Raw genomic sequence first — 25,182 nt, forward strand, 5'->3', positions numbered from 1 at the left:
GCAGGCTCGTCCTTGTCTGTTCCATGCAGACAATCCCTTCCATGCAGACAATCCCTTCCTATGAATCACCGCCGGAGGAAGGCGCGCGCCGTCATCGCTCACATCCTGGAACGACGCCAGGGAGAAAAATCTGCATGGTGCTCGTGACGCTCGGAGCGTCCGCTCACTTCGCACTGCTGGATTCCAGGAAGCAAGTATAGCGCTGGGTGTAAAAAATAGGCAAGCGATTGGATCGGAAGTTTTAAATTTGTAACATTCCCTTCCATGACATGGAAGGGAATGTTAACTACATCGTTAACTCTCCCTTAAGAGTTAACTCTCCCTTAATTTCTCCCTTCCATGTTAACTCTCCCTTAAACTACATCGTGCATGAAGATGCTAGATATGATGGAGCTCACTTCCATGCTACTGATTTTGTATCCTATTTATTAGTATATTATCACTGATTATTATTATGGTTCACCGATTATCGAATAGTTATATGTTTGTATATTAAATGGAAGTGTTAATCGAAGTGAAGTAGTTCCATATCACATCGCTGGGTACGGTCCTCAAAATGTACGTAATTAAATCGTGTATCAACCTCATAGTAATAGATAGCAAAATACTTAGTGTTATCTGCGAAGAGCTGCGGTCTGGATAGAACATCGCTTTTAGAGTCCTTGTGGTTCTGACCTTCAGGCGTCCCAAGACCGGTTCATGAAATCCTATGCGACCCTAGACCGGTTCATGAAATCCTTCGCGATAGCTTAGCATGTCTGGTTTGAACCTTCAACGTGCACTTCATGTTTAATATAACATAACAAAACATATTGATCTCGGCGCTGAAGTGTAAGCCTGATGTGGCCTGTTGCCGATTCTTTTCCTTTTCGTGCCTTGTTCACAGAAGATCTAAAATCATGTTTGACTGTATATTTATAGAAATAATGCAATGAGAGTAGTGATGTATTTACGTGTAATTTCATCAGTAGACATAATTTTCTAGTATCAATAATTTTTGAAAAATGTACCCGAGGCACATTGTGCAAAATTGCGTTCAGTTGATGTTTTATTGAGACTTTATTCGAGCGCCGCCTATTGCGCTGCATCCATGCCACGAAGGTTTGGTTAAAATGTCTTGCTGCTATAAACATTTAATTAAATTCAAGTTGATCCAAGTCTATGATTAATTTCATTCTATAAAATTGAAATTAATTCTATAAAACCTGTGCGCTAATTTTCTCCACCATTCCATAAAATTAATTTACGAAAATCTGCTAATTTTTAATCTGTTTATTTTCTACGATCTCTTGAGTTTAACTTTAACTCACTTAACTTTTGTATTCACATCAATTAATCCAAATAATATGAACTGAAATTTTTGCTCAGTCTTTCTTAAGAATTTTTCGCGCCAAAAATTCTTTAAAAATCGGATATTTATAATTTTCCTGTTCAGGTTTCCAATCATATGGTTGTCTGTAAAAATATCATAGAATCACACATCTCGCATCGAAACAACACAAAATGTTTAGAGCTCTCCTTTGGGTACGAGTGACTAGCATTTGAACAACCGATTAACTTCTATTATTCTGTTAAAAAAAACATGAAATTTATGCCCAGACACGTGCATTGCCACGTAAGGTGACGAATGAGATGCCCTACAGACTTAATGTCGTTTCCGCCGCGGTCTTAGGAATTCGGTGCAATGCTATTCAAACATTTTTAAACCATTTCTGCCCAGGCACATAGTTTAGTCTAATAATTCTTGCATAGTTATATTCCTGCATATTTTGATAAAGTTATTGGTACATATAGAGTTTTTTTTATATTTTAATAACGACGTGACTAAGACTTTGATGAGTGTTAATAAGGCAAAAAATGATAACTTTGGCTTTAAATAATATAACACTCAATTGAACTAGAAATGATGCACCAGTACACAGAAAAAAATTCGTGTATAATTATTTGATGATGAATAATGCGATACAAAATTTCCCTAGTAAAATACTCTGAAATCCACTAGGTTTGGGAGATGTTTTGCCTGCATGGATCAGGAGATCCCGCATCCCTCGTTATCTCCTACACTCATCCGGTGAACTCCTGGTGAATAACTAAGTACAAATTACTGTACAACCAAGTCAAGGCACCAGCGTGATGAATTACTGTAGAAACTTGTCAACGCGCCAGCGATATGAATTATTATACTAACTACTTATTAATTTTTGAATATCGCCAATACTATTGTATTGCTAGGGTTACATACAGATTATCTTTTTCTAGCTACAAAAATAAAATCTTACGAATGACATTTGCCAAGAACGATTTCTTTTCAATAATTCAATTTACTTGAGAAATTATGGACCAATCATTTCTGTTAAGCAAAGATTATTTCTGGTGATGTTTTTGATGTTATTTGAAGAATTCAAATTCTGCCCTGGAATTATATTTTCTGGTTTCTATCCCACGAATAGTCATAATGATCACAAAGTGAAACTATTTTATTATTGACTTGCGGACTGATTGCAAATATACTTTTACTCTTGAATTAACTTACATTACTAAGAAAATAAAATGTATATAATTGAATGAGATAAATATTTATAACCACTTAGTTTTTTTTATTTAATTTGTAAATTTTTGTGTTATCTAGACCTGAATTTGTACTGAATTAATTTGTAATTAAGACCTGAATTACTACGTAATTCAGGTCTTAATTTCAATAAAAATTATTGTGCTCTCCATGTTGCACACATCATCCGCCATTGTACACTTTTACAAAGCACATTGTAAAAAAGTACTATTTTACTAAGCATATTATAAAATAGTACTGTCTTACAAAGCACATTGTAAAATATTATGATTACTCTGTCTAATGATTACAAATTTAGCGAAAGATAATATGTATCACCGCTGCAGTACATTTGAATCATTTTACAGTATATAGGATATAAATTGTAGGATATATTTCACGGTAATATTTTTTTAAAGAAGTAAGAAAATATTTACATCAACATCTTAGAATTAATGGAATGTGATATCAAAAGTATGGACGGACGGCTTGGATAAGCACTTTATTCATTATAATTAATATTTCCTCAAGAAAAGATTATGTACAGTGATCCATTAAATGGATAAAAAATACGGAAGATCGTCAAGATCGTTCATTAATTTTCTAAAGTCGTTCTCAAACCTATTAGGTTTTAAGGTTCTAAATCTGTCATGAAGTACTAAATGAGATTCAGGAGAGTTTGAATGAATAATAAAAGTCTTTTTGTTTTGAATACGCTTCCATCGGATGATGGGAGCCTGAAAAAAATGAATTATTTTACGTTTAAACTCATCGTAACTTTCATAAACTTGTAATAGAATTTTAATTTTTTTAACCTTAAAAATTGTAGATGTTGATTCACAATATGAGTCATGAAAATATTATGAAATTCATAGCAGAGTTGGAACCATTCATTGCTTTAGGCTAAATTATATATAATATATCGCTTGCATTGAAACTTCACAAGGATATGTTTCGATGCAATCGATTTTTCTAACGAAGGAATATACAAGTTCAACATTATGCATTAAATTACGTTTTATATAATGTACAAATACTTGGCTGTCATGTTTACCTAAACTTACGTTTCCAGTTGCATTTTAGATAAAGTGCAACGGCTTAGTCATATTGTCATCATTAGCATTATGCAGTCTGTTGCTCTTCAGATATAGAACAAGAAATTTGTCGTCATGGCAACATCATAATTATGCTTCCAGTTGCATTCAGGCACATTACAAAATTGTGGCTGCCAGTAGTACATATAAATATATAATAAAATTCAACTCTTTTTATCACGGGTTGTGACGATACAATAATTTTATGACGCAATGAGCAACGAAAACAAAAAAAGTAATCACGTGTCATTACATGATTTTATAAATAGGTAGTTTTTAGGGAGAAATATGATATATGTAAGCCTAATTTTCAGGCATAGTTTAATCGGGACTTGTAAATTTGAAATTCCCTGGAGGAAAGAATATTTCCACCGACAATTCATTGCTGTGTCAAAACTCACATTTAAAATCTATATAAAATATAAAAACATATATTCTTAATTATATGTGTTAATTATAAGAGTCATCTAAATTCTACAACATAAGTCTGGATCCTTTTTATCCTGCCAACAAGACTATCGAAATCAAAACCGGTGAATGATTTCAATCTCCTTGTTTTCAGCGTTCTTCAAAGAAGTTTTTACTCCTTTAAAAAATTAAACTTTAATGATAACTCAACTTAATTCAATTTTTATGTCATTTTTTAAATCACTCAGATTGCATGCCCAAAAATCACGTTCTAGTCTCAACTGAAAACAATGAAAATATTAGCCAATTCATCTCACATATTCATCAAGCTCTCAATACCAACTCAGTTGCTTCAATAACACTATCCAGTAGCAACAAGTCTGTAATCTAGTTCCAAAGCTAATTTTTTATTAACAACTATGCAATTAAGCTCGTTGATGATACAGCTAAGAGAAGGTTACGTTGATGATACAGCTAAGAGAAGGTTACGTTGATGATACAGCGTTAGAGAAGGTTTAACAACATCAACTCTTACGCTTGGAATTATATTCCCATTAAAGAGTGATGACAGTTGAGTGCAGGCAAAAATTTGAACTGATTGTCCTAAAACTGCACCTAAAGCTTTTGAAGACCGAATATTTCAGAAGATCATAAAAATAAGATATTTTGTGTGATACTAATATAAGACAGCACTTTATCATTTTGCTGGTAACACTCAAACTAATAAACTGTGCAAGTTATCTCAACTTGCATGGGGATATACGGTCCTTTCTTCTTAAAAGCGGATGCCACATCCTACAATAAGAAAGTTTTGTTCGCGTGAGAAATTTTGTTTTCCTTGTTGCTTAAACGGTAACGAATCTTATCATCATCATCTGAATAAATTTCTATTACTAACAAAATCATTGTTTAACAATGCGCAATTTATCACAAAAAATATCTCTCAAACGACCTGTGGATTAAAGTCCCCGTGTCGAGTGCCCAAATCTTCATGCTAATTTTTAATATTTTAAACAAAAAATTATCGCAAAATTATAAGTAGATCATATTATTGAACACAATTTGGATTATAATATTATTAATGTAACTAATGAGTGTGTTTATGGCCGCCCACAAGCTGGATGAGAGCCATGGTCGCGAAACCTACGATCAGCGCGGCTAGTTTCGAAAACCGGCCGTTCTTGCGGTTTCTTTCGCGTTCTAAAACCTGTGGAAGAGAATAAATTTGAATTGAAAATCAATTAATTTACCTATAAATCAATATGTATTTGTGCTTTTAGAAAGGTAAACTCATGATAGAAGAGTCATTTGTCGTCAAGTTTTACTTATTTGTACCGTTTCTGATTTGGATTCATATTTTTGTAATTTGATTCGGCTGTAATGAATGGAAAAACTTTAACGTAAAAAATGTCACATCTTATTCAAATTATTTGTGTTAATTCAGTGGTGATTTGTTCAATATTCAACATTAGTCAGATGTAAGATAGTTAACAAATTAAAACTCACCTCGCAGAAAGTTACATATAGGATGGTACCCCCAGCCATCCCTTGCAAGACGGTCACGGTCCATAGATGGGACAAGCTGTTGGGTGAACCTATTCCTTCTGTAACGACGATGCCAATGGCGATTCCTAAAGGTGTGACCATTGCAAAGGTGATCATGTAGACGACTGTCAGGACGAGCTTCGTACCACCGGAAATTAGTTCGAGTCCAACACAAAAAGCGATAACGAATTTGTGAGCTGCGATGGCGTAGAACAGATACCATACGTCGGCCACATTCTGCTGTAGGCCCACAGCCAGACCCTGAGGATAGAGATAAAGAAATGTTGAGAAAATATCATATGATTTAAAACTCGATCCTAATTAGGGCCGTACTTCACTAAAACAACGCATTCGCATAATTGTAGTCGTTGCCATCAGTAAATAATGTCAACTGAATTAGGCAAAGTTACTCTAATACCTCGCTATTTTCCGATAGTCTAAATTGACTTACAATTGAAATTGCAATAGAAAAGTCATAAGTTTGATAAAGTCAATATAGAAGAAGTGGCAAGTACAATCTCATTCACCGCCATCGTCGGGACTGCTGTATTGTAGCTCTATGATTTGTATTGCTCACGGTCACGTCTGTTTGGTGCTGCCGTTCAGAATGTATTATGCGTAATACAACAAAACGACCAACAGTTAAAAACTTCATTAATTTTGAGCGTATGATTAAATATGACAGTATTTGAATTGATTCTGGTATGCAACAGTGCAATTAATTCAAGCATGGAACATAACATTTCTATATGACCAATGTCCTATAGTGGCCGAAAAAAGAAGGGGTCTTGCACTGCTGCTGCTAATAACTTCCTTTCGTTCCTCATATTTAATGATGTTATTTTCTAAAATTAAGATAAATTTAATAGCGTTCAAGTATCATATCATATTTTTCCTCTTATTGACATCCCTGATAATTAAATCAGTAATATCTTATCTTAGGAGCTCGTGGTGCGGCAGAAATGCATTCGTATATATAAAACTGATATAAAAAGTTTTTACAATGCCATCATTGTTCCTGCATCATCTAGCACCCTCTTTCTGGGAAAAATTGTTCATCCTTTTCATATTCATACTCAATGCAGATAAATTCTCTAAGTTGTATTAATCTGATTTCAGTTTAATTCTCATTCTAGAATTTATTATCCTTCAAATTCTTAACATCTTCCCGTTACTCCTGCTGCGTGCAGAGTTACTCGAGTTAAAGTTAAATTTTTAAACTGCGAAATTTTACTAGCAATGCATTGCAGCCACACTCACTATGTTGCAAGAGACCATAACGTGCAAATGCAATTCGTGCCTGATTGAGTCAGGTGAAATTGCAACATAAACGCTTGTAAATACATAGGTTTTCCGCAAATGTCAATAGTAAACCTTTCAAAGAAATCTAAAAGGTAGCGCAATGAGGCCTTAACATAGTATGACTGCTTTCTAAAAAAATTCGAATCAGTATGTTACCAAAATCATGAATGGAGAAGACAGAAGATTTCATTCTATTGATGCGATATGTTTGAATGTACGAATTGTATAATTCGTGAGATCACATACAAGGAAAATGCCAAATTAAATTTTGGAATTGTGACACGCCAGCATCTTAAACTAAACTCGTACGGTATATGGTTTTTATTTAAGGATGGGAGCTCCGACATTACTAAAACACACGTGACAATCGAAGTGCGCTGCGACATCAGCCCTTATATTAACTATGCCAATCTGCCATACTAATGCTTAGATTATGAATTAATTCTAATGAAATTATTAATTCATTAGAATTAAGAAATTAAATTTAGAAATTCATTAAAAATTAATTTTCTAATTATGATGAATTAATTCGCACTTGGAAGTCAATTTACACGTGTGCGTCGGTTGATGATTACAAGCACGTGTCTTAGGTTCAATTCGCGAGCCGGTAACTTTCATTTGCGCACAATCTGTGCGTGTTGTGGAGTGGTGAACGGTTAGCAAATGGTTATGATTAGCATAGTGATGACACGAAGAAATTTAATCCCGGATTTTACCGGAATGTTTGAAGGAAAATTATTTAAAGATCTTGTAAGATGTTGAAAATTTGTTAAAAATCTGTTATTTGTGTCTTCTTGGGTAACGGAGACACATATGGGATGAATGAAATTTTACAGTATATGTTAAATCAAAGTAATCCGATAATCATATCATGAAATTCAGTCTATTATATTATATTTATGTCCATAGATTATAGGGATTTTGGAATAAAAAAAAACACATTTTTATTTACAATTTCTCGCATTGCTGTTGTATAAATTTATGAGTCAACTTATACGAGTATAGCTAATCAGAATTATAAAATGAATATATAGTTAAAGAAAACGGAGCAAAATGGACTGATATTTAAAATTTAAATTTCTTAGAAGCCTTTTCTAAAAAAGTCATGAAGGTTGAAGAATTATTTTAAATTTAATAAAATAAGCGGAAAACTTGCTTCAAATACAGCACGGAACTCCTAAAAATATAACTCAGTACTTACTGCAGTGAGTGACAGAGAGCGCATTTTCTCGTCGACGAAAACGTGAAGTCACGGACGGACGGACAGACAGACGGACGGACAGACAGACGGATGAACAAACGGACATGGCGAGCACAATAGTGTATTTTTTCCATAAATGAGAAAATGCGCTAAAAGTCAATAGGGTTCACGAATGATTTTAAATTAAATAAAATAAGCATAAAACTTGCCTCAAATACGGCATGGAAGGACAAAGCGAGCACAATAATGAGGGAGCGCAAGTTGTTGACCCAATCCCTCGCCTTGAGGGATGACATGTCCACCATGTGGGAGTGCCCGTGACCCGCCGTCGAGGGAGTCACGGAGGGACGGGACATCTGCGGGACCAAAAACGGACAAATTAATAAAAATATAACTCAGTACTCACTGCAGTGAGGACAGAGAGCGCATTTTCTCGTCGGACAGACGGACATGGACGGACAGACGGACATGGCGAGCACAATAGTCCATTTTTTCCATAAGTGAGAAAATGCGCTAAAAACAAATACATAATTTTTATTCAGCGAGGCAATAATATTTAGTAGCTGGACGAAAGAACACATGGCCACGTTATGAAGTCAACAGGAATATTATAGCTGGGTATGTATAACATCGTAAACAATCAAAAACAAAACGGTTGATTGTTTTCGATACTTGGCCGAAACCCGTCATTTTGTAATGTTAAGGTGACACCAGTTTCACGTTTTCCCTAACTCATTTCTGTTTTAGCGCATTTTCTCATTTTTGGAAAAAATTCACTATTGTGCTCGCCATGTCCGTCCGTCTGTCCCTGGCCTCAAGTTTTCGTCGGCGAGAAAATGCGCTCTCTGTCACTCACTGCAGTGAGTATTGAATTATATTTTTTTAGTTTTGAATTCGGGTTCGCAATATATCGTATATTTCAATGATGGTTTTCGGACGAGGCCCAAAGTCAACTCCAAATCCAGCGGAAGTGACAAAATTTTAATTCCATGCAGGGCCAGTTTATAGTTTCTGTTCAAGGCCAGTTCATAGTTCTATTTCTGTGATATTTTTTTCTCAACTGCAGATGCAAGAATACGAGCGCTAATAAAGTCCAAGTTCCATAATTATGGGTTTTTCAGTTTCTGATGTTATTCTTGGAGGGGAATTAAATCCGAATGGTGCGTGATCCACAGCGTAACTCGCGGGATAAAGTTGATTGCAAGTCCAATAATTAATATGTTTCGTAAGAATAAGTGCAGGAAAGGCAGGAAGCCCAGCGTTCGCACATGAAAAAAATGCTTAAAGTTCAATTTCCTTTACCTTCTTCATTTTCTGTCAATTCAACGTTACATTTTATTTTGACTACCGAAGGATTTTTGAAGACAAATGCTTTATTTATTGATATTTTCATTACATATACAAACTTTGAGATGCAGCAAACCACGATAGTCACTATTGATACAAAATATTCAGTGGAATCTTCATTAGAATAAGATTCGCATAAACCGCACTGGCTTGGACTATTGACAAGTCCAAGGTTCATTTTAATTCGGTTCCTTAAAATGCAGGAGAGAAGCGAGGATAATCTCGCTTGATACTAACAAATTTAAAAGAAGGATCGTCGGTTGTTTTGATGCCTTCATCTGACATTCAGGACCACTTGTTTTCATCAGGGAGTGACGAATTTTAGAGAGACATAAGCCAATTTAAAATTAGACACGGTCCCAAAAAAAAACAAGACAACTAACACTAACGTGAGATGAATTCCTGCAAATAATTCGTTACGGATACGATACTATAAATTTCGTCCTCTGACTCAAGGACAAAATCTATAGTAGATATCATATAATGCTCACGATTTTGGACCATGATGCTCATGTGAATACGATACAATCGACGCCACGCAACTCGTGGTGTTGTTCGATAATTTCAAGGTTTCTTGTAAATTTTATTTTTACATAAATAATATAGATTGAGACATCAAAATGACATCAAATTTTCGAAACAAAGATGATAACTTGCATCCGATATCTAGGGATGCAGGTGGGAAGAGCAATGACTTCAAAATTTATTATATAATTATTCATGGTAGTTGATAACTTATTTTGCAAATAATTGGCACTGAAGCTCTGAGCACAGCGTATGGTAGAGTAGATATGAACCTCCAATATAAGTACCTTTATTATTGATTAACAAAATCTGTTTATATATTACTACTATACTATTGACCTATTTGCGAACCCTCCCTGCTATTTCCAAAATAACTATTTAAATTTAGAATGCAAACAACTCTCTATATATACTGTACTACATACCTGCATCGTCATATCCCCGTCATTCTCTGCTATGAAGGAAGGATTATCAACTCCTGTCGTGGCCCAGGAATCCTTAGGAGGCAGGTTGCCTCCGTTGCTCAGATCTGATGATCCTACTTGACCGTTCTCAGCGACGTTGCTCAGAGAGCGGCTCCTGTAGGTGCCGTTGGTTATAGGTGGTAGTTTGTTAGCGTCTGAAAATCTGTTCTTGAGCACCATGCTGTCGTCCTCGCTCGAGGCTTTCTTCGAGGTAGCATGTGAATGTGTGCGGAATACCACCTGGAAAATTAGAAGAAATTGGTCACTTTTAGACGATGGTACAATTAATGTTATTAATATTAACAATTTTGATGGCATGAATAATGTTGAACAAGAAATCTGTCAACGGCGAGGATTTTTATAATAAAAACAGTTGGTCTAATGACAAAACTAACTTTCGGCGCAGTCCGCCTCAAAAGTATACACTATTCATCAATCTACAATATTAAAGATGAAACTTTCGTAATCAAAATCGCATGCTTCGTAGTGTGAAACGTATACTTTCGATGCATTAAATCTCAAGATATAAAACAACAGCTTTATATATCATCGAAAATGTAGTATACCTTGAGTCATTCACAGAAATTTCCAGTGCAGCTGATGTCTAATTACGATAAACTAGTTTGCGTTTGACGCACGTTCATTATTCACCCACCAAATTACGCGATAAATTAGCTCAAGAACGACGGTATTCCTGAGCCATAGTAGTTCTTGATAATATTATACAAATAAAAAAATCATCTTCCAAAATGCAAAGAAAAATTGATTGTAATCGACATCTTTCAACGTAATTCTTTGATTAACGAAATCAAATTTTAATCACGCGAAATTTCACAAATTTCACAAGGATTGTTTGGTTCAAAAGTGTCCACGATATATAGTTGAAACTCCGTTTACAAGATATATTTATACGCAATTAACGACAACCAACAGTCGATCAACTGCCGGCCACTATAATGATATGAGGATAGTGATATAAGGATAATGATATAAAGATTTGGATATTAAAATAATAATAATATAAGAATAATGATATAAGTATAATGATAATTATCATCCTGAAATCAAAATGGAAGCTACTGGCCCTGATGTTGCATACAGGATATTGAAGAAATGTGCGCAGGCAGGCAGCGTGCACATGCGGAAGCGAGCTCATTATCATGAGCCTAATACGTCAAACGCCCTCATGCGCTGCTGTGAAGTAGAGTGCATGAGGGTGAGTAAGCCGTTATTGTATTCATTTCGTCGTATAAAATAATTGTTGAGTAATATTTCCTGCCCCGTACAGAATTTTAGCAGCAAGCATATCTCATCGAAGATATTTAATTTAACATTATGTTCCGGTAGAATTTATTTAAATATATTAAAATATTTGTGACCTATTAGGCTATTCATCAAGGCATAAAATTCAGTTGGAGATCAATTAAACTTTTTCACAGGACACCGTAAGGTTACAACTCGTTTCACTAATAAAAATATGTAATTCTAATTTTCACTATACTTCGGTTTTATTTATTTATTACAAATTCTTGCCAGCGCTTCATACGCAGTTATCTTCGCAAATTTTTAGAGGAAATTCCAACGCTTCAGCCGTTCCCGGAATAAAAAAAAAGCCGGAAAATTCTTCAACAAAGATCAGACTGATCCACGGATACACTCGAGCTCAGGGCTAATTTATATTTCGCTAATTTGATCTTAGCAAAACGGTTTGTCTGGTCAGTGTACTGATGTGAAAACCTGTTTTCTTTTGTGGATTTCGAGGAACCGAACCTTCATGCCGACGGTGATCAGACTGCGAAGCTTAAGTTTTCAGTGTTCACCCACCTACCTTGCGTTGCGTTCAACCTTGAACCCAGACACATGCTGTCAGAAAAATCCAGTTCATAGACAAGACGAACAACTTTATTTACTTTACACAACTACCTTGTGTCATTTTGCAAACTATGACAAAATATTTATGACGAATAACAAACATTGAAAATTATTAAGTCGTCAAGAAACTGCCTTTGTGTTTTACCACAGGCAAAAAATATTGTAACTCTAAAACAAATCAGTGCTCAAAAATACTTTCGAGCAAAAGAGTGGAAATCACCCATAGGTACCTTTTATTTAAATAACTTATTTATAAATAGTGACTCGTGAGTAATAAAAGCTTTCAAAATAATTTTAGTCCCAGCGTACCCAACAACCGATTAAAGTAACAGTCAACAACTTCAATGGAAATTTCTATAAATAATGGGTACACGATAACTGTAAGAAAATGGACGCCTTGACTCAGTTATATATGCTCCAATCGTTGAATGACCCACGATNATTTCTATAAATAATGGGTACACGATAACTGTAAAAAAATGGACGCCTTGACTCAGTTATATATGCTCCAATCGTTGAATGATCCACGATACTAGACGTATCAATCGGTCCACTATGCTAGACAAGTCAATCGGTCCACGATACTAGACGGGTCAATCGGTCCACGATACCAGAAACGGCAATAGATCCACGACACTGGAAGTATCAATCGATGGTCGCCTTTAGGACAGCGTGTTCGCGACCGATCGAATCGTTAGTAGCGGCCTTCAATGTCGCGTTGAACGCTTCGGTCGCTACATAAAACGGTTGTTAATATTGCTATGTTGTGCAATGGCACCAGAGGATGGCCTTCAGTATATCGATCTCGCCACCCGATCATCCATTGATCAACCTGCACTCATGACCTTAACACCATGTCAAGTCATGGTTAAGTGTGAAGTGATGGTACGATTATCTGCTGATATGTGGAGCTTTACTAATCTTCGTTCAAATTACTGTTTTGAGTTACAATTCTAATACAGTAAAGATTGACTTATTTTGAGTCATTTTAATATTCCAAATTATTTTGAATTATTGACTAACATTAAGATTTCAGGAGTCCGTTGCTGTTATTTTGTAACCATTGAAGTCTACAATTCATTGCATCACTATATGCAAATCATCATCACAAATCGCATCACTAAATCATAGACCGGATACGTTTTTATCTGATGATATGCCGCGGTGCATTCTAATTAATCAAAAATCAATAATCTTCTGTTTTGATATTGTGTTTTTGTTCCGAAAATGCTCAATAATCAATAGCAATAAAATGAATGTATATTCAGTTATAAAACATGAAAATGGAACAAATTTTGAATTTTTCTCTTAAATTAAATTAATACAATTTATAACAAAAAAACTAATATTTCACATTTTAGTAAGTAGGGATTACAGGTTCGACCAAAAATATTTTTGTTACAGATAATAAAATTACAAATTCAGTAACAATTTCGAGGCGATTAAGGTTTGAAAATTATATGAGATGTAATACCGTGAATGATCGCTATAAGCATAAAACTTAGAACAATTAAACTCCCGCTTGCGGCCAGAACAATTAAACTCTCGCTTGCGGCCAGAACAATTAAACTCTCGCTTGCGGCCAGAACGATGGCGTAATTATGTTACGAAGGCTTCGAGTTCGAGACGATTCAACATTGCTAAGTTCTGCTCGTGATTACGGAAAAATTTTAATATGAATCAGAGCGCGGGTAAGATTTGTTCAACTACTATTTGAAGAGTAATAGTACGAGGTCATTCATATCTAGTGTTGTTAAACTGTGACGAAGCTCGTAATTAATTTTTGGTCTAAATATCAGACAAAACCATGCATCTCAAAACATTGCACTCACTTCGGTGTTAATACTATAATATCATACATAGTAATAATTGAATATCATTCGAGTATCACGTAAAAAAATGAAAAAAGAGATTAGTTTAATAATTGTGTTGCTTATGTTCATGTTGTTATGTCCAGATGAAGCGTTCTCTTTCCAAGGTTGGCCATTACTTTTAATTATTGGTTTACGCCTCAAGCTGTAGCGTAATAAGTATACGCAGGTGAGAAGAACAAGAATTTCACTCACAAATAACAGATTAATAAGACATAACGCCTCGAGTACAGAAGCAAGGTCAACTGTGACTTCTGAATTAAAACATCGCGCTCAGCTAACACATGAGAATGCGTACTGGAAAACGTTCGTAATTCAGTGCGGTCAGCGGCAGAATTTCGTAATAGCGTCTGAAGCAGCACTTATCCATGCACGCAATCGACCTTGGACACGAACTTACGACGGCTCACTAAACGGTTTAAATGCCAAGCCTGAGTTTTTTGCCTTTGCCAAGTCTTGCCATTTAATCTTGGCATGTTAATTAGAAAAAAAATCAGCGATGCATCAGACAGCAACTGACATTACCCATCTTTAAGGTAAAGGGAAAATGTCATAAGAAAAACTAGGATCTTTTAATCCAAGAACTGTGCCTGCCTATAATAATTTAAGCTGTACGCAGAAAACCCATTGATAATTAGAGCTGTATAAGCCTTGATTATTTTAATTATCATTAGGCAAGTTTGAGGATAGGCTCCATATGAAAGTATTCTCAATTTCAGTGACGGAATAACATACGAACCTCAATTTGCCTCTACCCGCAAAAATCCTGTAATCCCTACTTACTAAACTGTGAAATCTTAGTTTTTTGTTATAAATTGTATTAATTTAATTTAAACTAATCTCTTTATTAATTTTAAGGTGAAAAAATTGTAATGTAATAGAATCTACTCGTGCCAAACCACTTAAAAATAGGCTTAGTAAATAGTGAATGTAATAAAACATTCTCTTCTATTTTACTGGCCGCTCGTTATTTTTCTGCCAAATCACGAATTTAACAAATTCATTCATCAGTACATTTTTAGAGTCTTTGAGACAATTTTCAGCCAACCATGCAAGAAAAGAATGCAATCAACTAATATTCAGTCATTGCATTACATCGACTTGATTTTACGAAATTGACGATAAAAACGAAATTTTTAAGATTATTTTTCATGAGAAATTACTGAAAATGAGTAATAAGCGTGACTAACTTATAAAATCCCTCTCCTGTGTTTCTAACCTAGCGTTTATTGGAGCGCGTTCGTTGTAGTCAAATGTACAACAAATTATGTATTTCAACATAGAATTTCATTGTACAAACTTAATGCCTGCTATAAGCTCATCGTATGTCTGAGTTTGTTACGGTTACGATGAATTGTTTCGCTGTTGTAATAGCGCGACCTCCTCGAGCCTTGATTGTACGACATCAGTCACCTCTTTAGACCTTTAAATTAAATCGAGACGCCTAGAAGCATTCAAAAACAGTGGTTATTATTCACGATTATAACCTGCGAACTAACTTTAAATTTGCTAATTACTCATAAAAATCTTTGGGCGTCCGTCAACAAACGTTGCAATAATATAAATTATTTATAAACGGCTCGAAATTATTTGATATAAGCCTGCAGTAAGAGTACTAATTCAATGGTTAAGTGTCTTAGAATTAAAATTCTTTGTCAATTTATTAGAATTATTTTGCACTAAGCCTTATTGAGAGTCGGAGACTAACCAGCTGCGGAGATGACAGGCATATTGAACTGATAAATAATTGGTGCAGTCTTAACCTAGCCCAACGTAATTAATTGTAAATACTGTAGAGAATAATTTGTAAGAGATATATTTGTAACAACTCCGGCTGTTCGTCGACCATATAACGGCCAACAATGTCTTGGTCATAAATTACAATAGGGATTACGCCATCTTATGTTTACCTTCGCCATTCACAAGCAAACCTCGTACTATTGTTGATGTAGAGTGTTTACTACAATTCAACAGCAGACATGAGACAGCCTTGTTCTTAAAATAATACAACATTAATAGACTCAATAACAGGCTTTAAATACTGTGAGTTCAATCGTCGTTCGTGCTGACTTCCTTAGAAGGAGAAAAATAGTGTGCATCTTTCTTTCACACTTGCATAGGCATTCAAGTATACAATGGTTTAAATAAAACATTAACCATCATTCCTCAACCGTATGAATAACAGATTAGAAACATATGCTCATGAATTTCTTTGTAAATCTAACCAATAAATTTGGTCGGAAATGTTTGAGATGTTTGATGATATACATGAAAGAATCAGGATAACCGAGCAGACAGAATTGCTTACATCCATTACTGTTGGTTAGGAAACTGCAGAATTTTTACTACCGTATTGTTCTTTCAAACTTTCATGATGCACTATTGCCGTTTTCAAGACATGCAGCAATTAACATTCTCTGCATTACTTAGCATATTAATTCATATATAAAAATGTTGACTGCCTTTTTCCGCCATTCACCATGATACACTATTTTTTTCATGACATGCAGCAACATTTTCTGTATTACTTAGCATATTAATTCATATGTGAAAAGGTTGACTGCCTTTTTCGCCATTCACTAAAAAATTATGAAATTAAACTGTATTTCAGGGGAAGGAGGATGGTATTTCCCAAGCAAATGAGAAAGGGAACCATGTGAAATGTAAAAGCTTTGTTAATTGTGCAAATCATGGTGTGTTGAAACATTCTGTGACTCAGCATTTTCGCGATGCAATAAACTAAAAGGACGCGAGAGTTTCTGCGAAAAATGACAAACAGTGTATGTAATTGAGATAAATTCATTATATGTATTACACTTTTACCCATCCATGGGATTTTTGAAGGATTCCATTGAATATTTCTTCGATTTTTGTTCATGGCTAATTTTGAAAAAATGTAACTCAGTACTCACTGCAGTGAGTGACAGAGAGCGCATTTTCTCGTCGACGAAAACTTGAGGTCACGGACAGACGGACGGACAGACAGACAGACGGACGGACGGACATGGCGAGCACAATAGTGCATTTATTCCATAAATGAGAAAATGCGCTAAAAATAACTGAAGATGAAGTTAAAGAATGTTTTACTACCAATTATGTTAGCTATCCACATAATATCCATAAATATTCTACTCACAGCTAAGGAAAAATTCACTATTTTGGAACGTGCACGGAATTAAATGCCGAAAATAAGTTGAAATCCTTCCATAATCTGATCAGATAACTTAATCACACTCGTATTCAAAAACATAACTAAGAATGTATATTTATTTATGTCAAGATCAAGCATCTTGTCATGAAATAAAAGATTTGTAAAAAATGTTCATAGGAACAACTTATTCCAAAATATACCTATTCATGTGAATATATGAGCATAAACTGATAAATGTAAAAATAGATGTATTAGCTTCACATACAAAAACATTCCGTTTATCTTCCTATATAAAATTATACAATGAAAAAAAAAACAATACATGAATCAGCGATGCCGATTTAGTAATCACACATTGTGATGATTGTCCCAAGTGATATCTCTCCTGCAATTATTAATTATTATACAGTTGACGCTCGGCGTGCAGAATTACTTTGCTATATAATAGAGCCCAGCAACAGCTCGCATTTGCAATACTGTTCATAAAGTGGACGTGCACTGAATTATTTGCTGCCATATTGATTATTATTAATTGCCGTATTGATTTCTAATATAGTTGTCTTATTATTTGTTGCCGTTTTAATTTATAATATAGGTAATATTGCATTAGAGCCCATCATCCGTTTATTTTGCTTGGCGTAAACATATTAGCGGTGGCGGGTGAAATCAACCTAGGCATTGTATGGTAATCAACCTAGATAGTCACTTTAAGTAATTCCGTGAACTACTTTATCATGTTAATTAACTACCTGATTCCGCATATGATTAAAGTAATTATTGCCAACGCTAACTGAGAAAGTTCCTTTGTTAAAATGCAAATCTACTATAAATTTTGAACATATTGCGTCAACAGAGAAATTTCGTGTGCGTCTTGCTTCAGATTAAAGCGACCGTGTCATTGCACCTCTCCGGCCGCGTGAGGTACTCATCACGGCCTGCTCATTCTATCGAACAAAGAGTAATGTTACCCAACCGATGTTACGGGGATGCTAACTTCTTTCATGACTTTTAAAACGCACAACTTGTCTAGGGACTTTATATCTGTCCATTATGCCATCTCGCTCACGAGATTGGATGGCGCATCAACTTTAACCAACGGACGAGAATGAGCTAAGTTACACTGGCTACGATCGAGATCAGAACTCGTCGCAAACATATTATATTTCATATATTATATTAGACTTCGTATAATATATTAGACTTCGTATAATAAATATAATATAATTCGTATAATAACCGAGCAACGCAGACTAGAGATCGTCAAACTGAGTCCTATGTAATAGCCATGAACTGACATGCAGGGGGATGAAGCTCGACCCGCTGGCTGTGTGGGCTCAGCTTCCATGAATTGCAGCAGCTACGCAGCTCTATACTGATACTCATCGAATACAGGTCAAAATATCCTACTGGGAAGACTCAGTAAATAAATTAAACTAAAGTAACAGTTATTTCGAACCTTTTGTACCCCTTTATATCGATCAGAATAAATGTGATGTTATTCTCAGTAGTTCTGACTCTCTATCGAAACTCAGGTATAACAAAATTTATAAATTTCGTCCATAAAATACGGGAAAATCCACACTGGCAGATGAATATGAATGAAGGTGTAAAAAATTTAGCACGTTGTATCAACGACATTTTATCATTCTTAAATTCAAGTGCATAGGACTTTATCAAAGCTGACGGAACAAATCGCAATCTAAACCGACCATGAATCCGAGGCTTCGTTTTCAAGGCTAGAACGTGACTCACGAGCGACTAATGGCAGGATGGCTGAACTGTCGACTGAGGATCTTCAAGAACAGTTCAGTGCCATGCAGGAACAATGGTAAGCGTTTCATTGTTCAGGCGGAGGAGAAACGGAAAATAATTGTTTTTATAAGTCAATTGATGCATTCCTGCATAACGACGATGGACCTCGTTTCGTACCACAGTTATATTTTGCATTAAAACAAAAGTTATCTAGTAAATCGGAAAATTAAGATACAATTAAGTAATTATAAATCAATATTTAATCCCTCATTTTTATTCGGATTATTGGTAAACAGTTCAAACAAATAAGCAAGCATTACTACAAATCCACAGCGATTAACTACAAATACACTGCTATTGACTACATATACAAAGCGATTTACCAAAAACACTGCGATTGACTACAAATACACAGCGATTGACTACAAATACACAGCGGCTGATTACAAATACACAGCGATTGACTCCAAATACACTGCGATTGACTCCAAATACACTGCGATTGACTCCAAATACACAGCGATTGACTACAAATACACAGCGATTGACTACAAATACACAGCGATTGACTACAAATACACCAAATGATTTACACTCACTCATGGCAAAAACCCTAGGAAATTATTGGTCGCGTGTTACCGGAGGCCTTTCCATAGTTGGCCACCGATGATTGCCCGATGCATGCTTGGTTGGCCGCCGCTATTTCTTCATATAATTGAGGGCGTATCCGCATAACGTGCGTGTAGAATGATGACGTTACTTGTGAGGGAAAGCGTCATCGTTGTGGCGAGATTACGATCATTTAAGAACGGATGTGCTAGGCCCTGGTTTTAACAGCCGCTGCACTCCGCGTTAGGCAATATGGCTGACGTCCAGCCTCTGCTGATGTTGTGTTGAAATAATGTTATTAAATGTTTGGGGTCTCTCTTGAACGAAAGTAAACGCCTAAAAAAATAGCTGAGAAGCAATTAAGGATAAATAAGTTGGTATTTGAGTAAGAATAAAGTAAATTTCGCTTTGCGTGCCAATACACTGATACAATTAGTTAGTCTGATCGATTATTTATTTATACATAATTGCTATAGTGTATGCTGGTCAAACTTCTTGGTCTAGTCTGTTCTTGAAGTCAAGCACACTCGGAATTGTTACTTGGATGTGTTACAACGCAGTTTTTTTAGTTTATAACCGTGGCCCCTAGCTGGTGTTGGTTTTTGTTTCAAATTCCAATAATCCTTCTGGGACCTTGTATAAACCGTGGGTATACTTGTATGCTTCAATGAGATCACCACGCACACGTCGATAACGGAGGCTTGGAAGCTTCATAATCTTTAACTTTTCTTCATAAGGCTCGCCTTTTAATCCCGGAATTATCCTTGTTGTTTAAAAACCTATCGTTATAGGGTTAATTTCTATGCAATCTTCAACTGCACTATAGAGCTTTTTTTTATTGGTATTCACTATTTTCCATAGGTATTCCTCATTGTTAAAAACTTAGAATATGTTTACCGAAGGCGCCAAAAGTGATAAAATTCCTAATAATCTAATGTACCCCCTAAATTTATTTAAATCTACTGTGATATATGTATTATTGAAGCCTATTTTAACAATTTTGTAGATGCAAAACTATAACTTTTGCATGAGCATTTTTCAATAATAATTATCATTAATAAGCCCTTGCGTCTGATTAAATAAAAAAATGACATTTTATTTGATATGCTGAGTTTCTCTGATTGTCATGCAACCGTCATCATCCCACGCGCGCGCACTCACTGGGCTAATTAATTACGTAGCGAACTTTCACACTAAATTCACGCGATCGCAGCAAGTGAAGTACGTTAGCATAAGAGTGAAGCTCGAGCCTTATGCGAAGAAATTGACTTGGTAATGAGATTTAAAATATTTAATTAAGTAATTATTTAAGAGCGACTATAATATTGCACTTCCATAATTAAAGGAAATTGATATAATTGTTGGTGGGAGTGAGTTACATACATAATATTTAAACTTTCATGAATCAAAATAATTTTGAAGTATAGTTGAGAGAGAGACTAAGATGAGTTTAAGCAGTTTTAGATGAATGATATAAAGTAGGATTAATAAACGTTTTCGACAGAAAACTTTCAAACGTAAAGACTCACTGTCAAATTCTGAATAATTCTCATGAAAGCAAAAAATTATATTTCCGTAAAACATATCAATAATAATCTTTCCAAATTTAGTTCACTATGAAAAGTCATAGCAACGGACGCATTGCTTCCTTTGCCATGAAAAATTATAGTGTGCTTTAAATTCGAAGCAAGCGGAAGCGGAACTCCGCTCGCTCTCCTTCAACAACTCGCTACATTTATTCTGAATAAAAAAAGTGGTAGTGTTTAATCTATGAATATAAGGCTGTCAACCACAGAAGGAAGGCATACCGATAAAAAAAAACATCACTTATGTAGTTCACCAGAAATAATTTGGACTATACACAGCTAAGCAACATTTAGAAACACAGAAATATCAGTGAAGAAAAACTCATCACAGCTCAGAGGCATCAAAATTCTACAAATTTAGTGGTAGCTAATATATTACGAAACAATATTTTATTATAATTAATTCAAGAAATTTATGTCAAGATCATAGGAAATTAATGAACAGGTGCAAAAGTTGACCTGCCGGAGAACACAATCGAGTCCATCCGCTCCTGCAAGCCAACAGCTGCACTTGACGTCCGCAGGTCACAGCGCATCCGCAAATCAGGGTTCAACGAACTTAATTATTAAGATGATGCAGGCAGATATTCAACACACGGCATTACATAAACTTAAAGCTTTAAATTTAAGTAAATTTTCGAAGTTAAGTAATCATAAAGCCGCATTTATCTTTTTAGTACATATTTTGGTTATTGTACAACATCTTTCGCTGATACGCTGATGCTAATGGTGAGAATAAATATAAAAACTGGTCTTGGAGACGACAGCATTTTATATTACCCACGCAACCTTGGCAAGTGTTAGGAGCCTGCTCCCCGTCCGGGAAATTTCCCCGTAGTTAAATCAAAACAAGTTTAAACAGTCTGTAGTATTAAAGGCTATTCTAAAAAATAGATAATTAAATTCAAATCAGAATAAAATTGCCGATATTATCAGAAAATATTGTCTAAAAATGTATCAAAAGCTCCACGAATAGGCATATTTCTATCCCGCAATATGTCTCACTGATGATTTATGGAAAAAAATTAACAGTGTATTTAAGAATACGTTTTTTCAGCTTATTAACAAATGTAAATACCCGTTCAAATGAAAAGCGAAATTAATTTAATAGAGACTAATAAACGCATTGTCATGTACCTAAAAACTTCCAAGCGACTCACAGAAGAGACAAATACTGAGTAGAGACAAATGAGTATAGCGAGAAATAAGATCTAAAACTTACCTTATGAATAATTTCCTCGATGATGTATACAAAGAAAAAGCCGATACAAATGAACAGCTCCGCCAGAGGGTAAGAATGCCCATCATCTGCATGGTCATGTTCTTCGTGAACATGAGCTTTGTCTGGAACATTGCTGCTCGTATTATCACTATTATTTGCAGGCATTGGTTCCATTAATTTTTGAATTGCGGCATTTGAGTTTTGCTGGTTGAGGTTAAGCACGATGTCATGTTTATGGTCACCCTCAGTAGAGTGAGGGGAGTCATTTGTGAGGGGAGAATTTTGATCATGTTCCAGATTGGTGTGAGTTCGGTCGTAGGGACCATGAGTAACTGTGTGACCAGCGTGATCGTGACTGTGACCAGTGTGGTCGTGAATGTGACCAGCGTGGTCGTGAATGTGACCAGTGTGGTCGTGAATGTGACCAGTGTGGTCGTGAATGTGACCAGCGTGGTCATGAACTTGAGCATTCCTGTCATTCAATTCATTTCTTGAAGCCTTTGTCTTCATTGAAGTATCGGTTTGGTTTAAAACCGGATTGGACTGCGTTTCGCTATCCGCATGGTCGTGGTCATGATTATGAGTGCTATGATTGTCATAATTAATGTCATGATGGTGGTTGTGATCATGCGTAGAATTATCGAGTTCATGTGAGGCATTACCGTGACCGTGTTTATCAACCGAATTTACTTCGCCATGAGCATGTGTGTCATCGTTGTCATGATGCAGATGACCTGCATGATCATGGGCATCATGTAGAACTTTATTCGCTTCGCCTGTTGCAAAACTACGATTATTATCTTTATGAACCTCCAACAAGTTTTTGATTAGGATTGGATCGGTTCCACCAGAACCTTCGGCGGCGTTTTCAGTAACAGATTCTATTAAACCTTCTCGTTCTTGAGATGGAACTACTGGAGGAAAAACCACTGAGATCGATTCATTGTCTTCATGTTCATGATGATGCGCTCCATGATCATGCGAATCGTGAAGAGAACCATGGACATTACCGATATGATCGTGGTCTGTATGATGAAGATGAACATTTTCTGTTGTGGCGGCAATTCCTACCGTGGTTATTGGATTGCTTTTATCGTGTGTAATGCCAGCGGCATCCACAGATCGTTTATGAACATGAATGTTTTTCTTCTCACTCTCTAGATTGGCTTTCATATTTTTTATCCTCGACGGTCCTTCGGTTGCATGCTTGCCTTCCTCATGTCCATGATCTCCGTGGTCGTGATCCGCATGTGCGTGATGTACCTCAGAATTATTCGCATAACCGTGATTCATGGTGATGTTTTCATGCGCATGGTCTTCATGCACATGGTCTTTATGCGCATGGTCTTCATGCGCGTGGTCGTTATGCGCATGCGAAAGTTCGTGATCATGATTATGATCTCCATGTAAGGCCTCATGATTGTGGTCTCCGTGATCATGTAGAGCCTCATGGCTATGTTTGCTCTTTGCGATCTTGGCGTTTATTGCCTCAATATTTTCCCGAGTCTCTGGCAGCATGTGGAGGAAAACCGTGGCCAGCAAAACCCCAGCGCCGAAGCACAAGAGACAACTGACAGCCAGGTCCCGTCTCCGCCTCTGCTTCTGTTGAGTCTCGGCAGACTTTGCATCGTTAGTTTTCATCAACTTCTTCTGGATTTTCAAAGGAATGAGACCGAAAAACAGCGATAACAAACCCAATAGAAGCATGGATAATAACTTGACCGTAAGGAGATCCATCTTTGCTCAACGATTCGAATAATATTTTATTCAAAGTAATTTTCAAATTAGAATTTTCACGCTGTAAATGCGACTAGATTTTGATCACAGTTAGAGGCAATCTGAATGTCCGTTTACTGAAATTTCTCACAGTTAGCAGTTGAAATTTCCGAATAAAAATTTCATAATTTCACTTTTTGCAATTTTTTATGGAGCAACGCTTGATCAAACTATAACTTCACCAAATTTAAGTTATCAAGTTATCATCTTGCAGTGAGTGTTAAAAGAGCCCTACAACTTGCAAAAAAAAATCTGGAAAAAAGATGCTAAATGAATGTTTCACAATGAAACATGTCACGCAAATAATCGTTGTTTCATTGATTTGCAATGTTCAATTAGGAAAAATACATGTGTACCGTTTCATTAACAAATTTTTTACCTTTTTTTGTACACATAGCAATGGGTACAACGTGCAAGACATGAGCCAGCACATGACGATCATGAACTGAAATAAATATGTGGGATAACAATCCTCTTTAGATAATAAAATTACCAGATACTTTCAAATAAGTTAGAAATATGAACACTTTTTCACTTTTCACTAGAATAAAATAATGATGTCGGGATGTTTTGACCCTAAATGCATGTACTAATCAATTTTTTGCATTCCAAACATCCAGTTATAGAAGCTCACTGCTTAGCCAGGCTGGACATCGATTTATACATAAATTCGTGGCTCATTCACAATCTATTCCAATAGTTTCCATCTGAAATTTAACTTATAAAATACCACTGACAAACTGACAATTTAAGGAACTATTTCAAACAACTCTTTTCAATGAATCAGTAGCGTCTTGAATCGGTAATGGCATGGGTCACACAGACAATGGAGAAATTTAGCACAACACCTCACACGACTCCAGCTGCATCGACACTAAGGTGAACTTCCTGTGGGTTTACTTCAAATAC

At 35.6% G+C, this 25,182-nt stretch overlaps 1 protein-coding gene across 2 annotated transcripts; it reads right to left on the minus strand.

The window, feature by feature from the left end:
- Positions 1-2,939: 2,939 nt before the first annotated feature.
- Positions 2,940-24,719, minus strand: LOC108677899 (protein zntD-like). 2 transcript variants are annotated; one of them, XM_047880794.1, is made up of 6 exons: positions 22,876-24,719; positions 22,498-22,833; positions 10,396-10,674; positions 8,308-8,454; positions 5,557-5,856; positions 2,940-5,257 (listed from the first exon to the last, which is right to left on the minus strand). In XM_047880794.1, exons 1-6 carry the CDS (start codon positions 24,232-24,234, stop codon positions 5,138-5,140), a joined length of 2,541 nt encoding a protein of 846 aa, XP_047736750.1. In that variant the 5' UTR covers positions 24,235-24,719; the 3' UTR covers positions 2,940-5,137. The 2 variants fall into 2 exon arrangements, with proteins under 2 accessions (XP_047736750.1, XP_018021692.1); XM_018166203.2 differs by having other exon boundaries at positions 22,498-24,717.
- Between the last annotated feature and the right edge of the window lie 463 nt (positions 24,720-25,182).

Source organism: Hyalella azteca, unplaced genomic scaffold, assembly GCF_000764305.2.
Source record: "Hyalella azteca isolate HAZT.00-mixed unplaced genomic scaffold, Hazt_2.0.2 contig6292, whole genome shotgun sequence".
In the NCBI taxonomy this organism is placed as follows: domain Eukaryota; kingdom Metazoa; phylum Arthropoda; class Malacostraca; order Amphipoda; family Hyalellidae; genus Hyalella; species Hyalella azteca.

Bases quoted from the DNA above. Each gene is read 5' to 3' on its own strand.
- LOC108677899 (XM_018166203.2), bottom strand. From the start codon at position 24,234: ATGGATCTCCTTACGGTCAAGTTATTATCCATGCTTCTATTGGGTTTG. The intron at 5,857-8,307 runs GCAAGTTTTATG...CTCTATCCTCAG, and splicing joins CCTTCCATGCCGTATTTGAG to GGTCTGGCTGTGGGCCTACA. The intron at 5,258-5,556 runs GTGAGTTTTAAT...TCTCTTCCACAG, and splicing joins TATATGTAACTTTCTGCGAG to GTTTTAGAACGCGAAAGAAA.